The sequence below is a fragment of the Gracilinanus agilis genome, chromosome 6 (genome assembly GCF_016433145.1).
Source record: "Gracilinanus agilis isolate LMUSP501 chromosome 6, AgileGrace, whole genome shotgun sequence".
In the NCBI taxonomy this organism is placed as follows: domain Eukaryota; kingdom Metazoa; phylum Chordata; class Mammalia; order Didelphimorphia; family Didelphidae; genus Gracilinanus; species Gracilinanus agilis.
Genome location: NC_058135.1, coordinates 201,439,148 through 201,453,521, shown reverse-complemented (window position 1 = coordinate 201,453,521; position 14,374 = coordinate 201,439,148). Strand labels below are relative to the sequence as shown.

Here is a 14,374-nt window from a genome sequence, read left to right as displayed (position 1 = left end):
AAATCCATCTTTTTAATGCATACTTATAATAATATTTCAAAGGAAGTTTAAAGAAATGAAAGAAACATAACTAAAATTATGTTTGTATATATTATCATTATCAAAATAAAAATGAATAACCCTCAAAGGTTTAAAAAAAAGGGTAAAACACCTTCTTATTTTACTAGATGAGGAAACCAAATCCCTAATGTTGCCATTCTGGCATAGGCCCCATAACTTCATGCTTGGAATGTCATCCAAGCTTGTCTTCTTCCTGTTTGGAAAATGAGGGGTTGGACTGAATAATATCTAAGGTTCTTTCAACTCTAAGCTTCATGTTATATTTCTTTGTGCCATTAACTGCCTATGTAATCACAGATGAGTCACTCAAGGCTTTAGCCACTCAAAGCCTCAGTTTCCTCAAGGGGATTGGACTGGGTGATTTCAAAGGTCCCTTCCAGTTCTAAATCTTACTAACTCCTCTCCTCACTCCTGTGGTATAGTGACCTGCAGTCAAGAGCCCTGGCTCTGATACTCACTAGCTATATGACAGGAGAGAGGCACTAAAATCCTGAATGTACTCCAGTACATTCTCTCACTAATTCACAGTGTAGTTAGGAGGTAAGCCACTATAACTTTTTATGTACAATAAAAATTTGAATTACTTTTCATTACTAGTCCTCAGCTACGATATTGGTTTCCTGCTTTCTATTTGTAAACAGTTACCCTGTTTATCCCTTCTAATTATATCCATTTTAGCCCCAAATTCTGTCAAAGATCATGACTACTACCCCTGCATTCTTTTTTTTTTTATATATTTTAAACCCTTAATTTCTGTGTATTGATTTATAGGTGGAAGAGTGGTAAGGGTAGGCAATGGGGGTCAAGTGACTTGCCCAGGGTCATACAGCTGGGAAGTGTCTGAGGCCGGATTTGAACCTAGGACCTCCAGTCTCTAGGCATGGCTCTCAATCCACTGAGCTACCCAGCTGCCCCCCACCCCTGCATTCTTAGGGCAAAACATTTTCCATTATGTTGAAAACCCAGGCATGTACACAAATTAGTCTATGGGCCAACATCCATCTATTATTAACAAAACCCTTATCAAAGGCAAAGTGATGTAAGGGAAAGAACCCTGTTTCTGTTTCTTACTATGTGCAGGATTCTGGTAAAGTCAATTTTGGTTCTCTGGAATGCAGTTTCACTTTTACAGTGAGAGAAGTTGGAAAATATGATCATCTCTAAAATTCCTTTCAACCTGGGATCTTATGATTCTACTAGCTCAGATTTTTTATTCAAAAGAATTCACTGATTGCCTTCAGAAAAATAAAATACAATAGTTAGATTGAACAATTCCAAAGACAAATTACAAATTCTGCAAGTGACCAGGAAAGATTTTTGATTGAAAAGGATAACATAATACAATACTTTGACACTCAAGAGAAATACAAAAGGAGCAGAATAAAGGTTCTAAAACACAAAGGAACTCAAAATGAAACCCAAGGTGACATAATACCCTGTAAACCTGAAAAATAGAAAGATATTCAATAAAAGAGAGACATTTGAAATGTTCTCCCCCCCCAAAAAAAAATAAAAGAGAGAAAAGAGAGCAGATTCTATGCTTTGTCAACATCTCATACAAGAGAAACAGGACAGGTAAATACAGTATCTAGGAAAACACAATAAGTGAAATAAGTTACCTCATATAATAAGGGGGTATGGCAGAGGTGGGGGAGAAGAGAGATACCAATGAGTTTGAAAATAGCAAGAAATAGATTAGTTATGTGTCTCAGCCAGGCCTAGAGATGGGAGGTCCTGGGTTAAAATCTGACCTCAGACACTTTCTGGTTATGTGATCCTGGGCAAGTCACTTAACCCCCTATGCCTCGTCTTAGACTTGGATACACAGAATTGGTTCTAAGATGGGAGGTAAGATTTTTTTAAAAAAGAAAATAATATAAGTTTCATGTATAGATTTTTCTAAAAGTATATAAGATAAAGATGAAAGGAGAACTTATTTAGAAGTAGGGGTGAAGGAATAAATCTGAAACGATATGGACTAAATCTCACAATACCCACCTATAGGTGAATCAATATTTTTGGAGGGACTAAACTGCTGAATGACAGAGTAACTAAAAAGGAAGAGTAGAGGAAGATGATAGAAGGGATTGTATACAATTAAGTCAGTTGTAAACAATGAAGAGTAAATAATTCCTACTACATCCCAGTAAGGGTTATAGAAGAATGGATGTGGTGACAAAGGAAGATATTGAAATAAAAGAAAGAAAGGGGGAAATCTGGCTTTGAAGAATACTCCCATTGAGGAAGAGAGATAGATATTTAGTAATGGGAGGTAGTAATGTTACAGAGACTCTGTGACTCCAAGGACAGTACTCTAGAACCTCAGTAGTAAAGGAATTGTTCCTGGGAGCAAAGGACATCTGGAAAGGTGGGAAGGAATGGGATTAGGATATTTCATGGAAAAATGGAAAAACAAAATTATCATAGGGAGGGGAGGGCATAGAAAAGAACTGCACAATCAAGGCCAAAGGAAAATTTTTACCATAGGAAAAATACTTCTTTTTTTTTTTTAAGATTTCTTTTTTTATTTTAAACCCTTAATTTCTGTGTATTGACTTATAGGTGGAAGAGTGGTAAGGGTAGGCAATGGGGGTCAAGTGACTTGCCCAGGGTCACACAGCTGGGAAGTGTCTGAGGCCGGATTTGAACCTAGGACCTCCAGTCTCTAGGCATGGCTCTCAATCCACTGAGCTACCCAGCTGCCCCTGGAAAATACTTCTATCCTCTCTGTTATTTCATTAATTGATTCTACTAAAATTAAGGCAAAACAGAAAAAAGGGAGGGAGAGGGCAAAAAATGCAAGGCAGTAACAGAAATTATTTAGAAGAGGGAACCTGAAGGTAAAAATAATTATAAGGAGCATGAATCAAAGTTTAAGAGAGACAGAAATGGTAGAGAATGAAGGGAACGAGGGAAAGAAATTTTAAAAGGTTCAGAAATATTAACAGAGGAAATTGAAGAGAAATAGAGGAAAGGAGATTTTGTTTAACTTTTTATCTGAGAGAGAAAAGGAGGGAAGAATTAGAGAAGTAAATAGAAGAAAGAAAAAGGGATTAATAAATAAAACTTTAAAATTAGGAAAAGGAATGACAAAAAAGTGAGAAAGGAGAGCTTGAAGGTGAAGGGAAGAGTTTGTGGGCATAGGATTGTCTTTGATTTTGCTAATTGAGAAAAAAATTTATGTTAAAAGGTGTGCCAACCAGCCATATAATTGTTGTGTTTGTACCCCAAAGAGATCATAGATAAACAGACTTGTATGAAAATATTTATAGCTGTGCTTTTTGTGGTGGCAAAAAACTGGAAAATGAGGGTATGACCTTCAATTGGGGAATGGCTGAACAAATTGTGGTATATGCTGGTGATGGAATACTATTGTGCTAAAAGGAATAATAAACTGGAGGAGTTCCAGGTGAACTGGAAAGACCTCCAGGAATTGATGCAGAGCGAAAGGAGCAGAATCAGAAGAACATTGTACACAGAGATTGATATACTATGGTAAAATCGATGTAATGGACTTCTGTACCAGCAGCAATGCAATGACACAGGACAGTTCTGCGGGATTTATGGTAAAGAATGCTACCCACATTCAGAGGAAGAACTGCAGGAGAGGAAACACATAAGAAAAACAACTGCTTGAACACATGGGTTGAGGAGGACATGATTGGGGATGTAGACTCGAAACTACGACACCAATGCAACTATCAACAATTTGGAAATAGGTCTTGATCAATGACACATGACAAAACCAGTGGAAATGTGCATCGGCCATGGGTGGGGAGAGTACAGAGGGTGAAGGGGAAAGTAGGAGCATGAATCATGTAACCGTGTTAAAAATAAATATTAATAAATGGTTAAAAAAATAAAAATTTAAAAAAAAGGTGTACCAAATCACTAATCATTAGAAAATGCAAATAAACGTCTCAGATTCCATCTCACACCTATCGGATTGGCAAAGATGACAAAGGAGAAGGATAACAGAGGTTGAAGGGCTTGTAGGAAAATGGGCACATTAATGAGCTCTTGGAGGAGCTGGAAATTGCTCTAGTCATCCTGGAATATACTTTGGAATTATGCCCCCAAAGTTGCTAAACTCTATATATCTTATCACTCAGGTACAATAGTTCTAAGCTTATTCTCCCAAAAAGATCAAAGAAGAAATAAGTGTAAGAATATTTGTAATAGCTCTTTTTGTAGTAGTCAAAAAATAGAAACTCAAAGTGCTTGTCTGTTGGGAGATGGCTAAACAAACTGTGGTATATGAATGTAAATACTATTGTGCTATAAAAATAACAAGTTGACCAGTTTCACAGGAAACTTTGAAACACTCTATGAACTAATGTAAAGTGCAGAGAACTAGAACAATTTATACAATGACAACATTATTTAAAAAACAATCTTGAAAGACTTAAAACTCTGATAAATCAAAAGACTCAAGTCCTAGAGATGGAATACTCCACCTACCATCTGCTTAGAAAAGTGATCATCTTAAACTAAGTCAAATTTATAAAAAAGCAAATCATTCCCCAATTGACAAATGCTCAAGTGATATGAATAAGCAGTTTTCACATGAAGAAATCAAAACTATCAATAAGCACATGAAAAAGTGTTCTAGATCCCTCTTGATTAGAGAAATGCAGATAAAAACAACTCTGAGGTACCACCTTACACCGAGCCGACTAGCCAATATGGCAGCAAAGCAAAGTGATAATAAATGTTGGAGGGGATGTGGCAAAATTTGGACACTAATACACTGCTGGTGGAATTGTGAATTGGTCTAACCATTCTGGAGGGCAATTTGGAATTTTGTGCAAAGGGCTTTAAAAGAATGCCTGCTCTTTGATTCAGCCATACCACTGCTGGGTTTGTACCCCAAAGAGATAATAGGGAAAACTACTTGCACAAAAATGTTTATAGCCATGTTCTTTGTGATGGCAAAAATATTGGAAAATGGGGGGGGGTCCATCAATTGGGGAATGGCTGAACAAATTGCAGTATCTGATGGTGATGGAATACTATTGTGCTGAAAGGAATGATGAAATGAAAGATTTCTCTGTGACCTGGAAAGACGTCCAGGAATTGATGCAGAGCAAAAGGAGCAGAACCAGGAGAACATTGTACGAAGAGACTGATAACAATCGAATGTAATAGACTTTTCTACTAGCAGCAATGCAATGATCCAGGACAATCCAGAGGAATTTATGTGAAAGAATGCTATCCACATCCAGAAAAAGAACTGTGGGAATAGGAATGCAGAAGAAAAACATATGATCAATCGATCACATACTTCAGTGGGTATATGATTAGGCTTTTGATGCTAAAAGATCACTCTATTGCAAATATGAATAACATGGAAATAGGTTTTGAACAGTGATACATATATAACCCAGTGGAATTACTTGTCAGCTCTGGGAGGGGGGAGGATAGAGAAAAAATCATGAATCATGTAACCATGGAAAAATATTATAAATAAAAAAGAAAAGAACAAGAAAAGTGATATCCTTTAAAAAAGACTAATAAGACACAAATTTTTAGACATGGCCTCTTGGGGAATTTGCTTTATTAGACTATGTATATTTCTGATCAGGACTTTTTCTTCTTTTTAATTGTTCAATTGGTGAGGGGAGGGTAGTAGAAGGAAGAGATAATAAATAATCCTAAGAAGAAAAAATAAAGAGGAAAAGAAGCTATATGAACAAAAGTTTTTATGGTAGTTAATGGCAAAAGAAGTAGAATTAGGTAATGACAAAGAACTGAAAACAACTGGGGAATGACTCAACAAATCAAGGTATATAAATGTAATGAAGGGGCAGCTGGGTGGCTCAGTGGATTGAGAGCCAGGCCTAGAGACTGGAGGTCCTAGGTTCAAGTCCGGCCTCGGACACTTCCAGCTGTGTGACTTTGGGCAAGTCACTTGACCCCTATCGCCCACCCTTACCACTCCTGGGCTAAGGACGGTCCCTAGCCGGGATGAAAAAGGAGGAGGGTTGGGCGTGGGGCTAGCAACCCCACCCTGTAAAAAAAACTACATCTGCTAAAGAAACTGCAACCTAAAGTAGGGACAGCTGGGCTAGCTCAGTGGATTGAGAGAAAGGTCCTAGGTTCAAATCCGGGCTCAGACACTTCCCAGCTGTGTGACCCTGAGCAACCCATTGCCTACTGGTTGTGGCCCTATGCTCCTAGAATGGAGTCCCAGGATTAAAAAAAAAAAATGTAATGAAATCGTATTATGCCTTAAGAAATGAGAAAAGAGGAAGTTTCAGAGAAACTTGGGAAGACTTGCATGAACTTGCAAAGTAAAATGAATAGAATCAGGGGAACTTCTATAATATCATAAAAAACCCAATTTTGATATTTCTCCACAATTACCTATAAAAACAATTTTTTAACATTCACTTTTTAAAGTTTTGAGTTCAAATTTTCTCCCTTCTTCTAATCTTCCCTGCCTTCCCCATCACCACCCAAAATGATAAGCAATCTGATAAAAATTTTACATTTGCAAGCACATAAAACATTTTTCCATTAGTCATTTTGTGGAACAAATCTCAAACAAAACAACAAAAAAAGAAAGTGAATGAAATATATTGTCTTTTGGTCTGCATTCAGACTCTATCAGTTCTTTCTATGAAAATAGATGGCATTTTTCATCATGAGTCTCTGAGATTGTCTTGATCACTGCATTGTTGGGAATAACTAGGTCATTGACAGTTGTTCATCAAAAATATTGTTGCTACTGTGTACAATGTTCTTCTGGTTCTGCTCTTTTCACTTTGTATCAGTTCTATTAAAAGGAAATAGAGAGAATGAATAAGATGCAGAGGGTTTGGGCATTTGCAAATGATTTGCAAGGGCAGCTGGCACACAGATGGAACCAAATGGGTGAATTTCTGGAATGCCAGGAATAGATAAGAGGAAACACTGAGATTCCAAAGGAGTCAGTTGATCTCTGGACACCAATGAGAGGTGGAGCTTACTTCCTGTGGCCAAGTTTGGATCTAGCTGGAGGAAGAAGCAAAGTTCCTGACTCACCTTGGAGGTTCCCAAATCTCAAGAAGGGCTCTGGCCTTTTGGACCTTCTAGCCAACCCATCTGCCTAGACTTTACTGACACTGTTTTATTTCAGTGGATCAGTTAGAGCAAGGTGTACTTAGCTAGAACAATTTTAGGCAGAAAGAAAGAGCAGATAAGCATAGACTAATTTATTGGGAACAAAGTGACCCTTGTGGGTCAGGAATGGGGGAGGAGTTAGAACCGATAAGAACTAGGGATATCCATCCACCTGGCCCACAATCCCATCCTGAGTTTATCAAATAAATCAAGATCTTTTTGTACATCCTTCTGAGCAGTCAGATTGGGTTGTCAGCAACCCACAGGACTGAGGCTTAACACTTGGCTCCATACTGTGGGCAGACGATATCGGGTCTTTAGCACTGGTCCAACCTTCAACCCAATACCTAGAGACTTTACAAGGTTTCCCCACTTATTTATTTCAGTTCATATAAGTCTTTCCAAGTTTTTCCAAAATCATCCTGCTCATCATTTCTTATGAGACAGTAATATTCCTTTACAATCATATACCACAACTCGTTCAGCCATTCCCCAATTTATGGACAACCCTTTAATTTCCAATTCTTTGCTCCCACAAAAAGAGCTGCAATAAATATTTTGTACAAATAAGTCCTTTTCACTTTTTTGGATCTTTTGGGGATACAGACCTAGTAGTGGTATTGCTGGATCAAAGGATATGCAGTTGTAGAGTCCTTTGAGCATAGTTTCAAATTGCTCCTTATACATGTTTTTGAGGTGAGTCTGTGAGCCATACCATTTAACTTTGACTTCTTGATGTCTTCAGGTGTCATTTATATAAAAACTATAGGATATGGTTCACTTTCTCAGGTTTGTTATTTATAAGGTCAATATTGATCGTTAAAGACAATAAAGACCAACTCTACCATTATCACTATAGAAAGCAGAAGGGGACCACTTCAAGACTAAAGGCCATTTAAAATTTTTATGTTTCATGAACTGCCTTGGATAAAAAATTAATTAAAAGCAAAGGTCAGTCTGACAATGAGTTTCTGCTCTTAGTCATGCTAGTTTTTAAAGAGCAGTCAGTCTGGTTCCAGTCTTTCCAGTTTGATTCATTCCATATTAGCATTGGGTCTTTAAATATTAGATAATATAAACTTCTCATTTTACTAGCTGAGGAAACCAAAACCCTAGTATTACCCTTCTGGCATAAACCCCAACTCTTCATGCTAGGACCCACGTCCAAGCTTGTCTTTTTCCTGCTTGGAAAATGAGGGTGTTGGGCTGAATAATATCTAAGATTCTTTCAACTCTAAGCTTCATGTTATATTGTTTTGTGCCACTGCCAATGTAATCACAGATGAGTCACTCAAGACTTTAGCCACTCAAAGCCTCAGTTTCCTCAAGAGGGTTGGACTAGGTGATCTCAAAGGTCCCTTCCAGTTCTAAATCTTATTAACGCTTCTCCTCTCCTCAACCCTGTGGTATAGTGACCTGCAGTCAAGAGCCCTGGCTCTGAGTACTCACTAGCTATATGACAGGAGAGAGGCACTAAAATCCTGAATGTACTCCAGAACATTCTCTCACTAATTCCTAGTGTAGTTAGGAGGTAAGCCCACTAGAACTTAAAACTTTTTATGTACAATAAAAATCTGAGTTACTTTTCATTACAAGAGACTGCTTTTCCTCAGCTTTCTATTTGCAGTCCTAGGGCAAAACATTTTCCATTATGTTGAAAAGCCAGGCATGTACACAAACTAGTCTAAGGGCCAACATCCATCTATTATTAACAAAGCCCTTATCAAAAGCAAAGTGATATAAAGGAAAGGACCCTGTTTCTGTTTCTTACTAAGTGCAGGATTACAGGAAAGTCGATTTTTGTTCTCTAGAATGCAGTTTCACTTTTACAGTGAGAGAAGTTGGACGATATGATTATCTCTAAAATTCCTTTCAACCTGGGATCTTAAGATTCTAGTAGCTCAGATTTCTAGAACTCACTCCCCTTTACCAAGTAAGACAAAAGAAGCCAAGAGTCTCCCAAAACACGATGAAACCAAGCTTCATCTTCCCTTGCCACAGCGGTGCAGCGCAAAGAGTACAGACTTCAGAATTAGGTGGCAGACTCAGTCAGTCAACCAGCATGCATTAGGCGCCTCCTGTGTGCCAGACCACGGGCTAAGTGCGGGAGTCACACAAAAAGATGAGCTATGCCTTGCTCTCAAAGGAGCTCCCTGAGAGGCTAGGGGCGGGGACGGTAATAAAGAACATCGGCTCTGGAGGACCTGACTTCAAAGACCAGGTCAAACCCAAATACCGAGGCTAGACAAAGACGGCCTCGGCTTCTCCATCTCTTAACGGGAGGTGGGAGGGGGCCCTTTAAGGTCCCTCCAGCAGGGAGATTCAAAAATCATGTAACAGGTGAGGTCGGCCCCCGGCCCCTAAGGCTCGAGTTACACTCCCCCAGGCAGTCAGCAAGCATTGAGCCAAGCACAAAGAAAGGCCAAAAAACTGCCCAAGACACCAGACAAATACTGGAATGGGCGCCAGTCCCAAGGCAGGCTAGCAGAGTGGGCCGGAGCGCATGGACTGTGGCCATCCTGGTCTCTTTCGCTTCCTTCCCTATAGCCAGGTCTACCATGCTGCTAGAGACCCTCCCATCCTCTGCGCGTCCGACGCCGCCGCCGGGCGGGGGACTGCGCGCGTCGCCCACGCTTCGTCCGGCCCGCCCCTTCCCTTCCCACCTCGGCCACCGCGGGATTCCACCGCCAGCCCCGCCCGCAGCACGCGCGCGCCTGAGGGCGGCCCTAACAAAATGCTGCTCTCGCTGCCTCTTCCGGCGCTCAGACGACTCGTTGTCTGCTGCGTGAGAGGGAAGCAGCACGGGTGCCGGGGCTTTGTCGCTGCGTCCCAGCTCAGCCATCGCGGAGCCATGACCAAGGTTGGGTACCCTATCCCAGGTTTGGGGGTCGGGGTCTACGGGAGGCGCATGGGGCCACGTGTTCTCGCGGGATTGGGCGGCCGGAGCCGGAGCAGCTCCCGGGGCTTCGGGCGGTCGGTTTGGGAGCGGAATGTCCAGTGGGCCAAGGTGGCACCCGTAGGAGGGGGAGCCCTGAGCGTGCGAGCCCCTCGAATCCACAAAGTCCGAACCGGCGGGCGCCCTGAGGCCATCTAGAACCGGAGATTTCCCGAGGGTCTGCGAAGGAGTAGCCATACCCTTGGTTGGGAGTCGGGGCGTCTTTCTGGCTCCCTCTCCTCAGCCAAAGCGTGTTATTTACTTACACTGTTTAAACGCTTTATTTCGGGGAAAGAGTGCGCGACCTCGCCGGTCGGCCAGAAGGAGCCGGGACCTAGACAGCCCCGGAGTTCTACTGAGGAGGAAACTGAGCACCGCAAAGGAGAGGCCACTTAGCTGAGGGCCCGCAGTCACTCGTTGGGGCCAGAGCTTTCTGATAGTTCTAACCCCGGCCCACCAGAGTTCCGCTCGGGATTCCTCAGGCCTTCCTAAGACGGGGGTCTCGAGTTGGAAGGGACTTCCCAGGCCAGCCAGAACATCCCCCTCTTTTTGCAGAGAATGGAACAAGCTCTGGGCGGCCCGAGGATTTGGCCTGGGTACCAGAAGTAGGAGTCGAGGTGGGATTTGAGCTTCAGGGGTAAGAGGGTTAGCAGTGGGACTGTGTGTGAGTCAGCTAGTGGAAAGAAGCCCCTTCGTGGCTCTGGCCCCAGTTATCTTCCGCTGCTAAAGAGAAGGGGAAAGCTTGAGTTAGGAACGTTCCCAGAGCCGGAGTGGATAACTTTGTGTGGGAAAGCCCAGGATCCTAGAGCTGCTTTGGAATTCGGGGCTATCCAATGCAACCTGCTTATTTTACAGATAAGGAAACTATCCCAGAGAAGTTACAGTGACACACCCTGGGTCAGAGCTGATATTCTAACCAAATACCTCAGTGTTCTTATTTTTTGCCTCTCTAAGCATTAAATATAAAGATATACTATGTAGATATGATTACTCCGTACTAGTATTATAAAATACATTGTGACTCTTTCACATACTGTATGGATAACCTTTGATAAATCATTTGGGACCTTAGACTTGGACCAGGAAGGTTCTTGAATGACCACCTAGTTCAATTCTTTTCTTTTCCAAAGACTGGGCCAAAGTCACCCAGATAGTAAATTGCAGAGTCAGAATTTGAACCTGGATTTCTCTTGATTCCACATCCAGCGTTCTTTCTACATTATAACACATAGCTTCACTGAAGCTGTTAACTCTGAAAAATGTGGATTAGATGGTGACCATACATGTGCAATGCACTTAACAGGGTTATTTTGAGGAAAATTGTAAACCTAATAGACTAAACCAAAGTGAACTACTGTTATTCCATGAGTTGGACCTGTATGGGGCAGAAAGATGTGGGTGTGTTGTGGAAACAATGGACATATCTGAGATCAGATGGGCTGTTTTTATAGTTTTGTTTAAGATTTTAAGCATTTGTTTTTAAAATTATATTCATAAAATCATGTAACAGTTGAAGGCACCTTAAAGATTAGTGAGTTTAATTTTATCATTTTATAGATGAAGAAACTGGTCCTGAAGAGTTGGAGTACTTTATGACAGGCCAAAGAGCTGCTCTGTGGCACGTTTTTATTGTGTAAATCACAGTACGGTGGGGAATTGGATTCAGCATTAATGACAAGTACTATCCAGGGGCTTCTAAGATATGTATTACTAAAAGTCATATCATATGGCCATAGCCCTTGATTAAGATTGAAACCAAAATCACATTATCATATGTTTCTAAAGATAATTCTCAGTTTTTGTTGGAATCATTTTGAAAGGAAAAACATTTCTGTTGGCTATTCACGTTAGTCTTTTACATTTATTTTCAGGGCCTTGTTTTAGGCATTTATGCCAGAGAAAAAGAAGATGATGCCCTTCAGTTTACAAGCGCAGGAGACCATTTTGACAAACTTGTATCTGGAAAGCTTAGAGAACTTTTGGCCATGTAAGTTTTCATTCATTGAGGTCTGAAAAAATGATTTTCAATATTTTTACAGAAAGTAATTGATTATACCATCATTTTGATTATCCATACTAAAAAAGGAGGAAGACAATCCAAAATTATGTGTATTTGATTTTAGAATGTGCTTTAAGGCTTCCGTTTAAATATAGGTAGGTCTGCTTATACAAGAACTTATAACCATCAAATAATGAAGCCACATGTGAAAGACTACTAAAAATTGAAAGTTTCCCTGACTTTCTCATTTCTTCCTAGTCCATGCTGGAGAAAAACAGGATCATTCTTCAGACTTATTGATAGAAGGGAAGAAAGCTCCAGCCTAAGTTGCCCTGCTTTTCTTTTTTGATTTGGGAAAGCAATGAAATATTTTGATATAAAAATCCTCTAATAAGAATAAAATAAATTGATGGTGCTGTCAGAAAAAGCCTTGGCATCTGCTTAATTAGATCAAGGGTGAGTCAGTTGCAGATAATCTTTTAAAAACTAACCACGATAGGGGCAGCTGGGTGGCTCAGTGGATTGAGAGTCAGGCCTAGAAATGGGAGGTCCTAGGTTCAAATCCGGCCTCAAACACTTCCCAGCTTTGTGACCCTGGGCAAGTCACTTGACCCCCCCCATTGCCCACCCTTACCACTCTTCCACCTAAGAGCCAATACACAGAAGTTAAGGGTTTAAAAAAAAAACTGACCACGATGAAAACTTTTATCAAATAATATACTTTATTACAAGTACTTTTCTCATACATTTTTGATACAGATGAAGAAAGTGAGGCTCAGAAGTGTGAAATTACTTGGCAACAGTCTCACAGCTTGTAAATGGCAGAGCTAGGACACAGACTTGAGTTTTTTGACTCTAAGCAAAGTGTCCTGTCTCTATACTGTATTTCTCATTTTTATTTAAATATTTATTTTTAGAATATTCTAGTCTCATTTGGTCGATTTTCAGGTTGATGTTGGATATATCACTAGCCAAATGTATAAATATAAAATTGTTTGTACCCCTACTCAGCATAGTTATCATATTAGGGTACCATCTGCAGGTCTGCTTCTTGGAATACACATTCTAGAACTAACCTAATACAGTGCAACACACCTTGGGGTCTCTACCATCTGATTCATAACATTTGCTGATCCCTAACTACCTTGGAATAATCTCACATGATCCTATTCTATTAGTAAATAGTTTATTATCCTTCTGTGAATAAGAACTTCCAACTAGAGTGTTTATATAGTAGTAATGATGTTTTGGAATTCTCAATCATCTTGGTCAGTGTGATCGAGACTGAGAAATTCTTGCTGATGTATACTTGGAATTTTTTCGTTCAGTGAACATTTATTGCACATCTGTAATAGGCAAGGCATTTTATTAGGAACTGGGGGAGGAAGAAGAATGCAAAGATAGTTTATGCCTCCTCTGAAATTACATTCAGGAAACATTTATTAAACTCCCACTATTTGCAAAGCATAGCACCAGCTTGCCAATGAATATTAGTGTCTAGATCTAACTCCCTATGAAGATCATTGTCTGGCAGTGGGGTGATAATGTAGTGCCAAAAACTATTTTATGGAATAAATGAACAGAGAAGTACAGAACAAAGTGCTATGTGAATTCTGTGGGTTGTTAGCAATGGAGCCTTTTTTTTTTTAATTGATTAAGAAAATTTTTCCATGGTTACGTGATTCATATTCTCTTACCCCCCTTTAACCCCCTCCCAAAGTCAACATGCAATTCCATTGGGTTTTATATGTGTCATTGATCAAGACCTATTTCTGTATTATTGATATTTGCATTAGAGTGATCATTAGAGTCTACATCCCCAATCATTTCCCCATTGAACCATGTGATCAAGTAGTTGTTTTTCTTCTGTGTTTCTACTCCCACAGTTCTTTCTCTGGATGTGGATAGCGTTCTTTCTCATGAGTCTCTCAGAATTGTCCTGGATTGTTGCATTGCTGCTAGTAGAGAAGTCCATTATATTCTATTGTGCCACAGTGTATCTGTCTCTGTTCTTAAGGTTCTCCAGGTTCTGCTCCTTTCACTCTGCATCAGTTCCTGGAGGTCACTTCAGTTCACATGGAATTCCTCTAGTTCTTTATTCCTTTGAGTACAATAGTATTCCATCACCAACAGATAACCACAGTTTAGCCATTCCCTTCAGTCGAAGGACATCCCCTCATTTTCCAATTTTTTGCCACCACAAAGAGCATGGCTATAAATATTCTTGTACAAGTCTTTTTCCTCATTATCTCTTTGGGGTATAAACCCAGCAGTGG

The 14,374-nt window shown here is 40.1% G+C and overlaps 1 protein-coding gene across 1 annotated transcript in view; it reads left to right on the top strand.

The window, feature by feature from the left end:
• Nucleotides 1-9,898: 9,898 nt before the first annotated feature.
• The window catches only part of LAP3 (leucine aminopeptidase 3), a 35,963-nt gene continuing 31,487 nt past the window's right edge, over nt 9,899-14,374 (top strand). Inside the window, exons 1-2 of the mRNA XM_044680070.1 lie at nt 9,899-10,024; nt 11,971-12,086. Of these exons, the coding sequence (XP_044536005.1) occupies nt 9,899-10,024; nt 11,971-12,086 (242 nt within the window). The remainder of the gene's footprint in view (nt 10,025-11,970; nt 12,087-14,374) is intronic.